At 44.7% G+C, this 12,425-nt stretch overlaps 1 protein-coding gene across 1 annotated transcript in view; it reads right to left on the bottom strand.

Annotated features, from left to right (window-relative positions):
• Window positions 1-865: 865 nt before the first annotated feature.
• The window catches only part of PLCXD3 (phosphatidylinositol specific phospholipase C X domain containing 3), a 102,684-nt gene continuing 91,124 nt past the window's right edge, over window positions 866-12,425 (bottom strand). The window contains exon 3 of the mRNA XM_061469485.1: window positions 866-3,760. Within this exon, the coding sequence (XP_061325469.1) occupies window positions 3,604-3,760 (157 nt within the window). The 3' untranslated portion in view covers window positions 866-3,603. The remainder of the gene's footprint in view (window positions 3,761-12,425) is intronic.

The raw sequence follows: 12,425 nt of genomic DNA, 5'->3' as shown, positions 1-12,425 counted from the left end.
TGGTCCAAATTGCTGCAGGTAGGATCAGTACCAAATAAAGTCATCTCAACCTGTGTAAACTGAAAAATGGAGCCGGGTAGGCTTACACCAGCTGAGACACTGCACGTGTTGCGCAGCACAGTCTCAATTTTTCAAGTATGACTGAAAAGAAACGATCAAGTAAGATGCGAAAATGTCAGAAAACAGCACTAGTTGATGCGTACACAACGAACATAGTGAGGAGAAAAATGAGTGGAGAAAGAAAAAGGTGTTTTGGAGGAGAATGACATGACAGTTTGAGTAAATATATGCTTATGAAGATCGGTATTGTAGACAGGTATTTTTTCCTCTGATGGGCTGATTAGTCACCTAATTTCCCATGAAGGATTCCTCATAATACATGTGTCGAAAACTCCCAAACGAATCAGTTCAGAACAATGTATCTGACCTAACCTTGCAGGCTCATTTCTGAGAGTTTTAGCTTTATAGGGTGCCAAAACTGGGTTCCTGAATGGTCGAGTTGTGCTGCATAGTCCTTTCTGGCTTGTTCTTTTCCACTTAGATCTCCCAGACAATACAATCAGGGAGTGCATCCCCATCAGGACTTACAGTTTTGTGGCCTCGTAGATGGAATCCCCAGAAAAGCATTGATAAGTATGCCCCTCCCCACCCTTGTTTTAGCAATTAAGGCAAGTTTGTTTACCTGTCTGTAACATAAAGTGCTGTGCTTCTCCAACAGAAAAGAGACTGACAGCTAAATGAAAACATATTTTTTCTGACCAAAAGTTAACATTTTCTCTTTTCTTTTTTTTTTTTTTTCCATTAATGGAGAAACCATTATGATTTGTTTATTACCCTTCTTGGCAGAGGATCCTTTTTTACAATGTTTTGCCATGCTTTTATTTCCAGCACCCATATGACAATTAGAATAAGACTTACGCTAAGCGAACATTTAATAACAATGCTAACAAGCTCAGGATATCTCTATAATTATTCATATATACAGGCACACACACACACGCTTTTCTTAAATACAGCAGAACATTTGCTTCGAGCACACCTCTGTGTAAGCATAAAGCTCAGCGTGTCTGATGTGAGTTTGAGCTGGGGTTCCCAGCAGGAACTCGCTGTTATTGATGCTCTCAGGTGCAAGAGAATTTCAATCAGAATCCAAAGAAAGAAGCCTAGATTTCACTCTACCCAAAGATCCAGATTACTTCACTATATTAAAAGGATGTTAAGATATTAACTCTTTTGACTATACTTAAGCAGCTGAAGGATGACAGGAAGAGTCTGGAAGCAAACAAATCCAGCCAAACAGAAAAATGAAGAGAGCCTTTCACACCACATAGCTAATAAATAAGCAAATACTTCCATGTTTCTATGTGGGATGCCCACATAGGGTGGGTTAAAAAAAACATATGCTCATGTTTCATTTTTTGTGTCTGTTACATAAATTTTGCTTGAACAGCCTAAGGTGACTGATACAATGTGCATCAACCCACCTAGTATCTTGCTTAGTTGTGGGTGAAAGCACTAGAGTCCTACCCCTCTTTTAATACAAAGATGGACAGTGATTCTTGGTAAATTTTTGAGGCAGTTTGGGTAAAGTTTTAATGCTGTAAAACACTCAATTGGTTTAGATCACAGATTTCACTGTCTTATATCACTACATTGGATGTAAGAGTCATTCAATTTAGGATAAAAGATTCACCTCATACAGTCCTAACCTATATAGGAAAAAAAAGCTGCTGCTGAAGGAGATGGCATAACTTCATAACAGCTGTACAGGTTTTATTTCAACCAAATTTATATTATCCCTGTACAGAAACCAAAATATTATTATGAATGTATGCACAGATGTCTTTGTATCATATACATACATTTAATTATTGTGTCATTATACTATACATACACTTCAATGTTTCTTTATAGTACACACACACACATACTTTTTCCAAGGCACACTCTCAATACAAAATAGCAGCAACTGTTCATTTCTTCTGCTTCCCAAACTAAAACCAAGAGAACCCCTGCAATCTGTCTGTAACCCACCTGCTCAATAAGACCACTTTTAATTTTCTAAACTGTGATGGTAGGTGGTATTCCTTGTCATCTGACAGAAAGTAGCAAAGGACCATATGATGCCATTCTTTCTTCTCTCTCAATCAAAAGTTCGAGTAATATCAACAGAAACTTGACCTTAATGGGAACCCAGAAAGCCCTACAATATTTCAAAGAACATTTTCCTTGTAAGATATCAAGCATCTATTGTTTTGCACAAATGAAATGTTTTGCTTTCCAAAGTTATGTGCCTGGGCATTGATATGTTCAGGAGATATGACTGATTGCACTGTATCCAGTTAGGTGTAATACAGTGGCAGTTCTTTCATTTTATTCATCACTAAGTTTTTCATGTATTTGAGTTTTATATAAGTTTCATTAAAAGTTGCATGACCGGTGATTTTGCTGCCAGAACAGTGCCATTCAGTAGACTTCCAACCTTGTGTTATGCAGTATTATATCCCCAGAACAATATAAGGACTACAGAGTATTATTATTAGCTAGAAACTGAACTACTACACTTTTTAGTACAGCAATTTTTCATTGATGAAACTGGCACTGATCTTTTTTGCAATCAGCAGAGAAGAGTTTTGTTCGCAGCTGCCTCAAGGAAAAGCTTAGACTGCACTTATTATTTAAGTGCAGTTTTAGTCCTGCAGAAAGCAGGTTTCTACTATGGGACAAAATCCTGCCCACCTTACAGTACACACAATTTGCTGATCCTATCCCCAGTCCATGCTAAATACAGGAAATTTTCCTATTAAATTCAGTGGACATTGGATCAAGCTTTTACAGAAGATTAATTCTGGGACGAAATGGTGCTCCAAGCTGGCCTAACTTTGCTCCTGCTAGAACAAGGGAAAATATGCACTGGCAGCTCCTATACAGATTTAGACCAGCACCACATATCTACCCACTTGAGCTGGGGTAGACAGTGGAAAATCCCATTTTGAGAATGAGAAGCAAGCAGGATTTAGTCTGTGCCCTATGCAAGCTACATAATATATCATGTTAACTGTCCATTGATTGTGCATGAGGCATGACTTTGGATTTACTTCACAAAGGCATTTACTGTAACTCACCGATATATACAACCAGTTAAACCAACATAACAGATGAAGTGTAGCGGCTTAAAATTTGTGGGCCAGATATACTGCCCTCAAACTCCCGGTGCAATGCTCATACCATCGGGAATCCTGCTGTAAGCAGGCAGAGGGCAATATACATCCCACTGCTCCAAAAGCAGCAAATTTCTTGGCACTATTTGTAACCATAGAAGACACATAAATCGCATTTGGTACCTCATGGAGAACATGTAAATGGCCTTCTTTTATCAAACACTGTAAATGTGTTTAGTTTTGCTCTTCACATGAAACAAATGTAAAAAATGATCACAACTGGTTAAAACATTTTCCCTAAGCCCACCCACTAAAGCCCTAAACACCTCAGTGTGTCATAGGAAGATTAGTGTTTTACAAGACAATTCTTTTAAAATGCAATCTTTTATTTTTACTTTTTTTTTACTCTAAATGATGCAACAAGACACATATTATAGGACTATCAGGTAGTGTCATCTTCACCTCCATCCAAAACATAGTTGAGTTTTATGACTGTGCTGATAAAGTCGCCGAGTTCTACAAAATCTGCAGTGATAATATTCACACCACTTTCTCCTGGTCTCTGAGTTCTGACCCAGTGCATCATTGCAGGAAGAGCCCTAAGGAGAAAGCAGAAACAATTATTATTCATAAAGCAGTGAGACACATGCGTTGAGGCAGGATTTACTCGGTTTCTAAAGGAATCATGTGGAAAAGGACACACGATACTTAAACTTCAACAGGGGAAGTTCAGGTTAGATATAAGGAAGTTCTTTACCGTGAGGGTGGTGAGGCACTGGAACAGGTTGCTCAAAGAAGTGGTAAATGCTCCATCCCTGACAGTGTTCAGGCCAGGTTAGACAGAGCCTTGGGTGACATGGTTTAGTGTGTGGTGTCCCTGCCATGGCAGGGGGGTTTGAACTAGATGAACTGAAGGTCCTTTCCAACCCAAACCATTCTGTGATTCTATGATTCTATACTGCTTGGGTTATTTAAAAACCCTTCTTCTTATAATTTTCATTCTGTGTGGAAGTAACACGTTGATTGCATTCAACTTCTCAGAAGAAAACACTGGGAGGCAGGCTCACAGTAATTATTGATCTTGTCTAAGGGAAAGGGCATGGATCAATACCTTTTCAGTGTCATCAAACCATAGAAATTGTTTAAGGAAAAAGAAATAGCATTCAAGACATTTGCAAAGCATATTTGACACGTACAAATAAATGCTGAAAACAATATTTTGCAGGACACTGGAGCAACCATATAACTACAATATATACTGTATACCTTCTTTCCTAGTATTAATATCTTAACCATGAACATTATAAAATCATAAACCAGTGGTTAGTAACAGAAATAAAAGGCACCACAGCCATATTGACTCTTTTCTAAGATGGTATATTTTTATTCTGTCAGACCTTTAGTGTGGGAATACTTGGGTAAGCATGTCTGCTTAACTGGGTTTGTGAGTATAAAGAAGTTTTCTGACAACATGAAATTATAAATTAATGATCACAAGAAATATCTATGGGAAAACAAAGTGGTCCCCAGTCCTTCTGAGAAAGTCAAGCAGCAAGACTCCATTTCCAGAAGTTTGATGTTAACGGAGTTCCAAAAAATAAAGTACAGATTTTTCGGAGAAAGAGTATTTTTCAGAGAAAGGCCAACTGACCACTGAAACAAACTCTTAATGACTGTGACAAACTCTGTAGCACTTAGCCTTTAAATCCTCATGACCTCGTGCTCACCAACAGGGAAGGGCTGGTTGAAAATGTGACACTCCAGGGCAGCCTTGGTTGTAGCGATCATGAGATGGTCGAGTTCGAGATCCTCAGGACTGTGAGAGGAGCATGCAGCAAGATCATTGCCCTGGACTTCAGGAGAGCAGACTTTGGCATCTTCAGGAGCCTCCATAGTAAGTTTCCATGGGATACAGCCCTAGAGGGCAGGGGGGCCCAAGACTCTTGGTTGATATTCAAGGATCACCTGCTAAAAGCTCAGGAGTGTTGCATCCCAACTGGAAGGAAGTGCAGCAGGAGGGCCAGGAGACCTCCTTGGATGGATAAGAAGCTGCTGAGGAAACTTTGAGGGAAAAGAGAGGCTTATAAAAGGTGAAAGCAAGGACAGGTGGCCTGGGAAGAATACAGGGATGTTGTCTGGGAAACTAAGGATCAGGTTAGGAAAGCTAAGGCCCAGTTAGAATTAACCTTGGCTAGGGATGTGAAAGAAAAAAGGTAGGGATTCTATAGTTACATTGCAAATAAAAGACAGAGTAGGGACCACATGGGCCTTCTCCGGAAGCTATCAGGAGAACTGGCTACCCTGGATTTGGAGAAGGCTGAGGATCTTAATGACTTCTTTGCCTCAGTCTTCACCAGCAAATGCTCTGAGCACAACACCCTGTTGTGTTGGCAGACACAGGGACTGTGAGAGGCAGACACAGGGACTGTGAGAATGAAGACCTTAGGCCCAATGTAGGAGAGAATCTGGTTCAAGACCATCTTAAGAACCTGAACGTGCACAAGTTTATGGGTCCTGATGAAATCCATCCGCAGGTCCCGAAGGAGCAGTTGCTAAGCCACTGCCCGTCATATTTGAAAAATCATGGCAGCCAGGTGAAGCTCCCAACAACTGAAAGAAGGAAATATAACCCCAGTTTTCAAGAAGGGGAAAATGGATGACCCAGGGAACTACAGACCAGTCAGTTTCACCTCTGTGCCTGGCAAAACCTTGGAGCAGATTCTCCTGGAAGGCATGCTAAGGCACATGAAAACAACAAAGTGGTTGGTGACAGCCAGCATGGCTTCACTAAGCGGAAATCCCGCCTCACCAATTTGATGGCCTTCTATGATGGGGCTACAGAACTGATGGACGGGGTGGAGCAGTTGATGTCATCTACCTGGACTTGCATTCAAAACTGTCCCACAAGACATCCTTGTCTCTAAATTGGAGAGACATCAATTTGATAGATGGACCACTCAGTAGATAAAGAACTGTCTAGATGGCCAGATGCAAAGAGTTGTGGTCAATGGCTCAGTGTCCGGCTGGAGACCAGTAACGAGTGGTGTCCCTCAGGGATCAGTGTTGGGACCGGTCTTGTTCAGCACCTTTGTCAGTGACAGGGACAGTGGAATTGAGTGCGCCCTCAGCAAGTTTGCCGATGACACCAAGCTGTGTGGTTCAGTTTATACACTGGATGGATACACCAGAGGGATCTCGACATGCTTGTGAGGTGGGCTGGTGCTAACCTCATGAAGGTTAACCTTGTCAAGTGCCAAGTCCTACACCTGGGTTGGAGCAATCCCAGGCACAGCTACAGGTTGGGCAGAGAAGAGATTCAGAGCAGCCCTGCAGAGAAGGACTTGGGGGTGAAAGTCAAGTGGTGGTCATACATCCTGGGCTGTACCAAAATGAGCATGACCAGCAGGTCAAAGGAGGTGATACTCTGCTCTCATGACACCTCAATTTGAGTATTGTGTGCAGTTCTGGTGTCCTCAACATAAAACCAACATGGAATTGTTGAAACAAGTCCAAAGGAGGGCCACAAGGATGAGCAGGGGACTGAAGCACCTCCCGTATGAAGACAGGCTGAGAAAGTTGGGGCTGTTCAGCCTGGAGAAGAGAAGGCTGCGTGGAGACCTCATAGCAGACTTCCAGTATCTGAAGGGGGCCTATAGGGATGCTGGGGAGGGACTCTTCATTAGGTACTGTAGTGACAGGACAAGGGGTAAATGGTTAGAACTTAAAACAGGGGAAGTTTAAATTAGATATAAAGAGGAAGTTCTTTACTATGAGGGTGATGAGGCACTGGAATGGCTTGCCCAGGGAGGCTGTGAATGCTCCATCCCTGGCGGTGTTCAAGGACAGGTTGGGCAGAACCTTGGGTGGCATGGTTTAGTGTGAGGTGTCCCTGCTCATGGCAAGGGGATTGGAACTAGATGATCTTAAGGTCCTTTCCAACCCTAATTATTCTATGATTCTAATCAAGTCCATATTTTGTTCCAAATATGCACTCTTAAGCTGCAAGGTTAAATAAAAGAACCTACGGACTGGGCAAGGCCACAGTCAGTTTAGCTGAACATCATGTTCTCCCTTTGCTCTAAAATCCATAAATTTGTGATTCTCCCACAGCCAGCTTTTTGTACAGCCTTTTTCACAGAGGCAAGGTACATGTGAAATGTTGGTCTGACAGCAGTTTAAATGAAGCTGAACATACTGAACCAGATCCCAAGCTTTAGAAAAAACAGATCTAAAGAAAACAGCTATTAGCAGAACCAGATCGTAATTGCTACTGGCCACCTGAATCAGACATTTTTTTTAAGCAAATTAGTACAGAAAAAATACCAACCAGTTATAATTAGCCCCTCTATTTTTTTTTACAGGAGATGGACAAGCCTGAGCCTTCACTTCAGCAAAATGTGCTTAAATCCACAAGATCCATGCAACACATTTTATTTCGCTCATTGATTCAGTGACCAGAGCACATGTATGTATGCACACCTGCTCATAAAACTGAGCTTAAGCACTCTGCTATATAAGAACACCTTCAGATTTAAGTTTATGTTATCCTAAAAAGCTGCACTCCATGGAACCATAACAGGCTGTCGTGGTTTAAACCCAGTCAGGTAACTTGTTCACTCACTCCCAGTGAGTGGTGCCAAGCTGACAACAATCAAGGTCCGTGTTCGTCTCCCCCCCCTCCCTGCACCGGGGCTCTCCCCTTCCCCGCTCCCGGAGGAACGGGGAGGAGGATCGAGAGAGTGCAACTCCTACGGGTTGAGACAAGAACAGTCCAGCAACAAATCACCACCGCTACTATCAGCTAAAACAATGATAAGGGAAAATAACAAGGGAAGAGAATACGATACCACCGGCCAAGAAAACGAGTTCCACCCGGAAGCCCCTGTCCTTCCGGGCAACTCCCAGTTACCCCCCACCCCGGGCATGACGTGCTGTGGTATGGAATACCTCCCCGGCTAGCCCGGGTCAGGCGCCCCGTCTCTGCTTCCTCACAGCTTCCCCTCCTCCCTGGCAGAGCATGAGCCTCACAAAGTCCTTGGTCAGGGTAAACATCACTTAGCAACAACCGAAAACATCGGCTTCACCAACGCTGTTCTCAAAACTAGAAGTCAAAACACAGCACTGCACCAGCTAACACAAAGGAAAAAACATGACTGCTACTGCTGAACCCAGGACATTATCCACCCCTTATTCCATACCATTCACGTCGTGCTCAGATCCCACATTTTCAATACACCATCGCTCTCCCACATATATACATCCATATACATACAGACCAAGAGGAAAAAAATCATTTTCTTAGTGCATGGACCAATCCCTATAATGCTGCCGAGTCCATTCGGTCCATGATGTTCCAAGTTCATTCTCTGTTGGGATGATGGCTGGAGGGAAGTCAGGGCCAGTCGCTGGTGACCTGGAGACATCTAGTTGATGGGCTATAAAAGCATTACACAGCAGGCAACAGCATACAATTGAGTTCACTGGCTGTTTTCCCCTAATATCAAATCCCCTTGAGGTATACATCGGACTTCCCCATCTTCCCGCATTACCCACCAAGTATATCCAGGTCCCTGAGCAAAAGCAATCCCACGAGTGGGTTTGCCTTTACCTGAAGCAGGAATAACCCAGACTGTCTTCCCCAGCAAATTCTTCATATGCACCACGGGAACTTTGTCCCCCTCTACAATATGTAAAAGTTCTGACTGGGCTGGGCCAGCCCTGTTGGCAGATCCTCTGGTGTTGACCAACCAGGTGGCCTTTGGTAAATGTGTATCCCAATGCTTGAAAGTTCCCCCACCCATCGCTCTCAGTGTAGTTTTTAACAGCCCATTGTACCGTTCGATTTTCCCAGAGGCTGGTGCATGGTAGGGGATGTGATATACCCACTCAATGCCATGCTCTTTGGCCCAAATATCTATAAGGTTATTCCGGAAATGAGTCCCATTGTCTGACTCAATTCTCTCTGGGGTGCCGTGTCGCCACAAAATCTGTTTCTCAAGGCCCAGGATGGTGTTCCAGGCAGTGGCATGGGGCACAGCGTATGTTTCCAGCCACCCGGTGGTTGCTTCCACCATGGTAAGCACATGGCGCTTGCCTTGGCGGGTTGGTGGCAGTGTGATATAGTCAATCTGCCAGGCCTCCCCATATTTATACTTCAACCATCGTCCTCCATACCAAAGAGGCTTTAACCGCTTGGCTTGTTTAATTGCAGCACATGTTTCACACTCATGAATAACCTGGGCAATAGTGTCCATTGTTAAGTCCACCCCTCGGTCACGGGCCCATCTATATGTTGCATCTCTGCCCTGATGGCCTGAAGTGTCATGGGCCCACCGGGCCAAAAATAATTCACCTTTATGTTGCCAATCTAAGTCCATCTGAGCCACTTCAATCTTAGCCGCTTTATCCACTTGTTGGTTGTTCTGGTGTTCCTCAGTGGCCCGACTCTTGGGTACATGGGCATCTACATGACGTACCTTCACCACCAGATTCTGCACCCGGGCAGCAATATCTTTCCACAGTGCAGCAGCCCAGATGGGTTTACCTCTGCGTTGCCAGTTGCTCTGCTTCCATTGCTTCAACCACCCCCACAGGGCATTTGCCACCATCCATGAGTCAGTATAGAGATAAAGTACTGGCCACTTTTCTCGTTCAGCAATGTCCAGGGCCAGCTGGATGGCTTTCACCTCGGCAAATTGACTCGATTCACCCTCTCCTTCAGCAGTTTCTGCAACTTGTCGTCCAGGACTCCATACAGCTGCCTTCCATCTCTGATGCTTTCCCACAATACGGCAAGAGCCATCAGTAAACAAGGCATACTGCTTTTCACTTTCTGACAGTTTATTATATGGTGGGGCCTCTTCAGCACGCACCACCTCCTCCTCTGGTGACATTCCGAAATCTTTGCCCTCTGGCCAGTCCATGATGACTTCTAGAATGCCTGGACGACTGGGATTTCCTATTCGAGTTCGTTGTGTAATTAGTGCAGCCCATTTACTCCATGTAGCATCAGTTGCATGATGTGTAGAGGAGACCCTGCCTTTGAACATCCAGCCCAGCACGGGCAGCCGGGGTGCCAGGAGGAGCTGTGCTTCAGTGCCAATCACTTCCGAAGCAGCTCGAACCCCTTCATAGGCTGCCAGTATCTCTTTCTCAGTTGGGGTATAGCTGGCCTCAGATCCTTTGTATCCCCGACTCCAAAAGCCGAGGGGTCGACCTCGAGTCTCCCCTGGAGCTTTCTGCCAGAGGCTCCAGGTAGGACCGTTCTCCCCAGCTGCAGTGTACAGCACATTTTTTACATCTGGTCCGGTTCGGACTGGTCCAAGGGCTACTGCATGAACTATCTCGCGTTTAATTTGCTCAAAGGCTTGTTGCTGCTCAGGGCCCCATTTAAAATCATTCTTCTTCCGGGTCACATGATAGAGAGGGCTTACAATCGAACTGTAATTTGGGATGTGCATTCTCCAGAACCCTACTGCACCCAAGAAAGCTTGCGTTTCTTTCTTATTAGTTGGTGGAGACATTGCTGTTATCTTGTTGATCACATCTGTGGGGATCTGTCTACGTCCATCTTGCCATTTTATTCCCAAAAATTGAATCTCCTGTGCAGGTCCCTTGACCTTACTCCGTTTTATGGCAAAACCGGCTTTTAGCAGGATTTGGATTATTTTCCTCCCTTTCTCAAAGACTTCTTCCGCTGTATCGCCCCACACAATAATGTCATCAATGTATTGCAGGTGTTCTGGAGCTTGCCCCTGTTCCAGTGCAGTCTGGATCAGTCCATGGCAAATGGTAGGGCTGTGTTTCCACCCCTGGGGCAGTCGGTTCCAAGTGAACTGGACACCCCTCCAAGTAAAAGCAAACTGGGGCCTGCATTCTGCTGCCAAAGGAATGGAGAAAAATGCATTGGCAATATCAATCGTGGCATACCACTTGGCTGCCTTTGACTCTAGTTCATACTGAAGTTCTAGCATGTCCGGTACGGCAGCACTCAATGGTGGTGTGACTTCATTCAGGCCACGATAGTCTACTGTTAGTCTCCATTCTCCATTAGACTTTCGCACTGGCCATATGGGGCTATTGAAGGGTGAGCGGGTCCTGCTGATCACCCCCTGACTCTCCAGTCTACGGATCAGCTGATGGATGGGAATCAGGGAGTCTCGGTTGGTGCGATATTGCCGCCGGTGCACTGTTGTGGTCGCAATTGGCACTTGTTGTTCTTCAACTTTCAGCAACCCCACAGCAGAGGGATCTTCTGAGAGACCAGGCAAGGTGGACAGCTGCTCAATTTCCTCAGTCTCCAAAGCAGCAATACCAAAAGCCCACCGGTACCCTTTTGGGTCTTTGAAGTACCCTCTCTTGAGGTAGTCTATGCCGAGGATGCATGGAGCCTCTGGACCAGTCACAATAGGGTGCTTTTGCCACTCCCTCCCAGTCAGGCTGATTTCAGCCTCCAGCACAGTCAACTCTTGGGATCCTCCTGTTACTCCAGAAATATAGATGGGTTCCACCCCTTGACAGCTTGATGGCATCAGGGTACACTGTGCACCGGTATCTACTAGAGCCTTATACTTCTGTGGGACTGATGTGCCAGGCCATCTGATCCACACAGTCCAGTAAATCCGATTGTCCCCTACCTCCACCTGGCTGGAGGCAGGGCCCCTCTAATGGTCGTCACAGCATTGGACACTTAAGTCGTGTTGAAAGGGATTATTCTTCGTTATCACAGGAGCTGGAGTAAAATCAGCTCTTCCACTCCATCTGGGAAACTGCTCACCAGAGACTGAAGCCGTAGCTCTCATGGGACGATCAGTCTTGGCCCTTGCTCCCCTCTTCAGTTCACTCACCCGTTCCTCCAAAGCTGAAGTAGGTTTTCCATCCCACTTTGTCATGTCTTCTCCGTGATCCAGCAGGTAAAACCATAGGGTACCCCGTGGCGTATACCTTCTGTATCTCCTCTCTTGAACAATAGGACGTCTTTTGTTAATAGCTGAGACGCGTGTTGGTACACGTGAGGAGCTGGATAAATCAGATACATCGTCCCTCAATTTGTCGAGGTCCTGGGACAGTTTTTTCACAGCTGAGATGATGGAAGGAGTGAGATTGTCTTCGAACTCTCGGAGTTTATGAACCATTTCATCCACTGTTAGTGGTACTATGTCATTCCAGGTCACTGTTGCCAATGAATGGGCATATGATGACGGTGCATTCCGTGTAAGTTTTCGCCACATGGGTCGTGTACATTCAACTTCATCTGGATCTATA

The sequence above is a fragment of the Pezoporus flaviventris genome, unplaced genomic scaffold (assembly GCF_033815535.1).
Source record: "Pezoporus flaviventris isolate CSIRO_AGI_PZ_B2104156 unplaced genomic scaffold, CSIRO_AGI_Pfla_v1 ptg000057l, whole genome shotgun sequence".
NCBI lineage: Eukaryota > Metazoa > Chordata > Aves > Psittaciformes > Psittacidae > Pezoporus > Pezoporus flaviventris.
The sequence above is the reverse complement of the archived record's forward strand: the minus strand, read 5'-3'. Positions and strand labels throughout refer to the sequence as shown.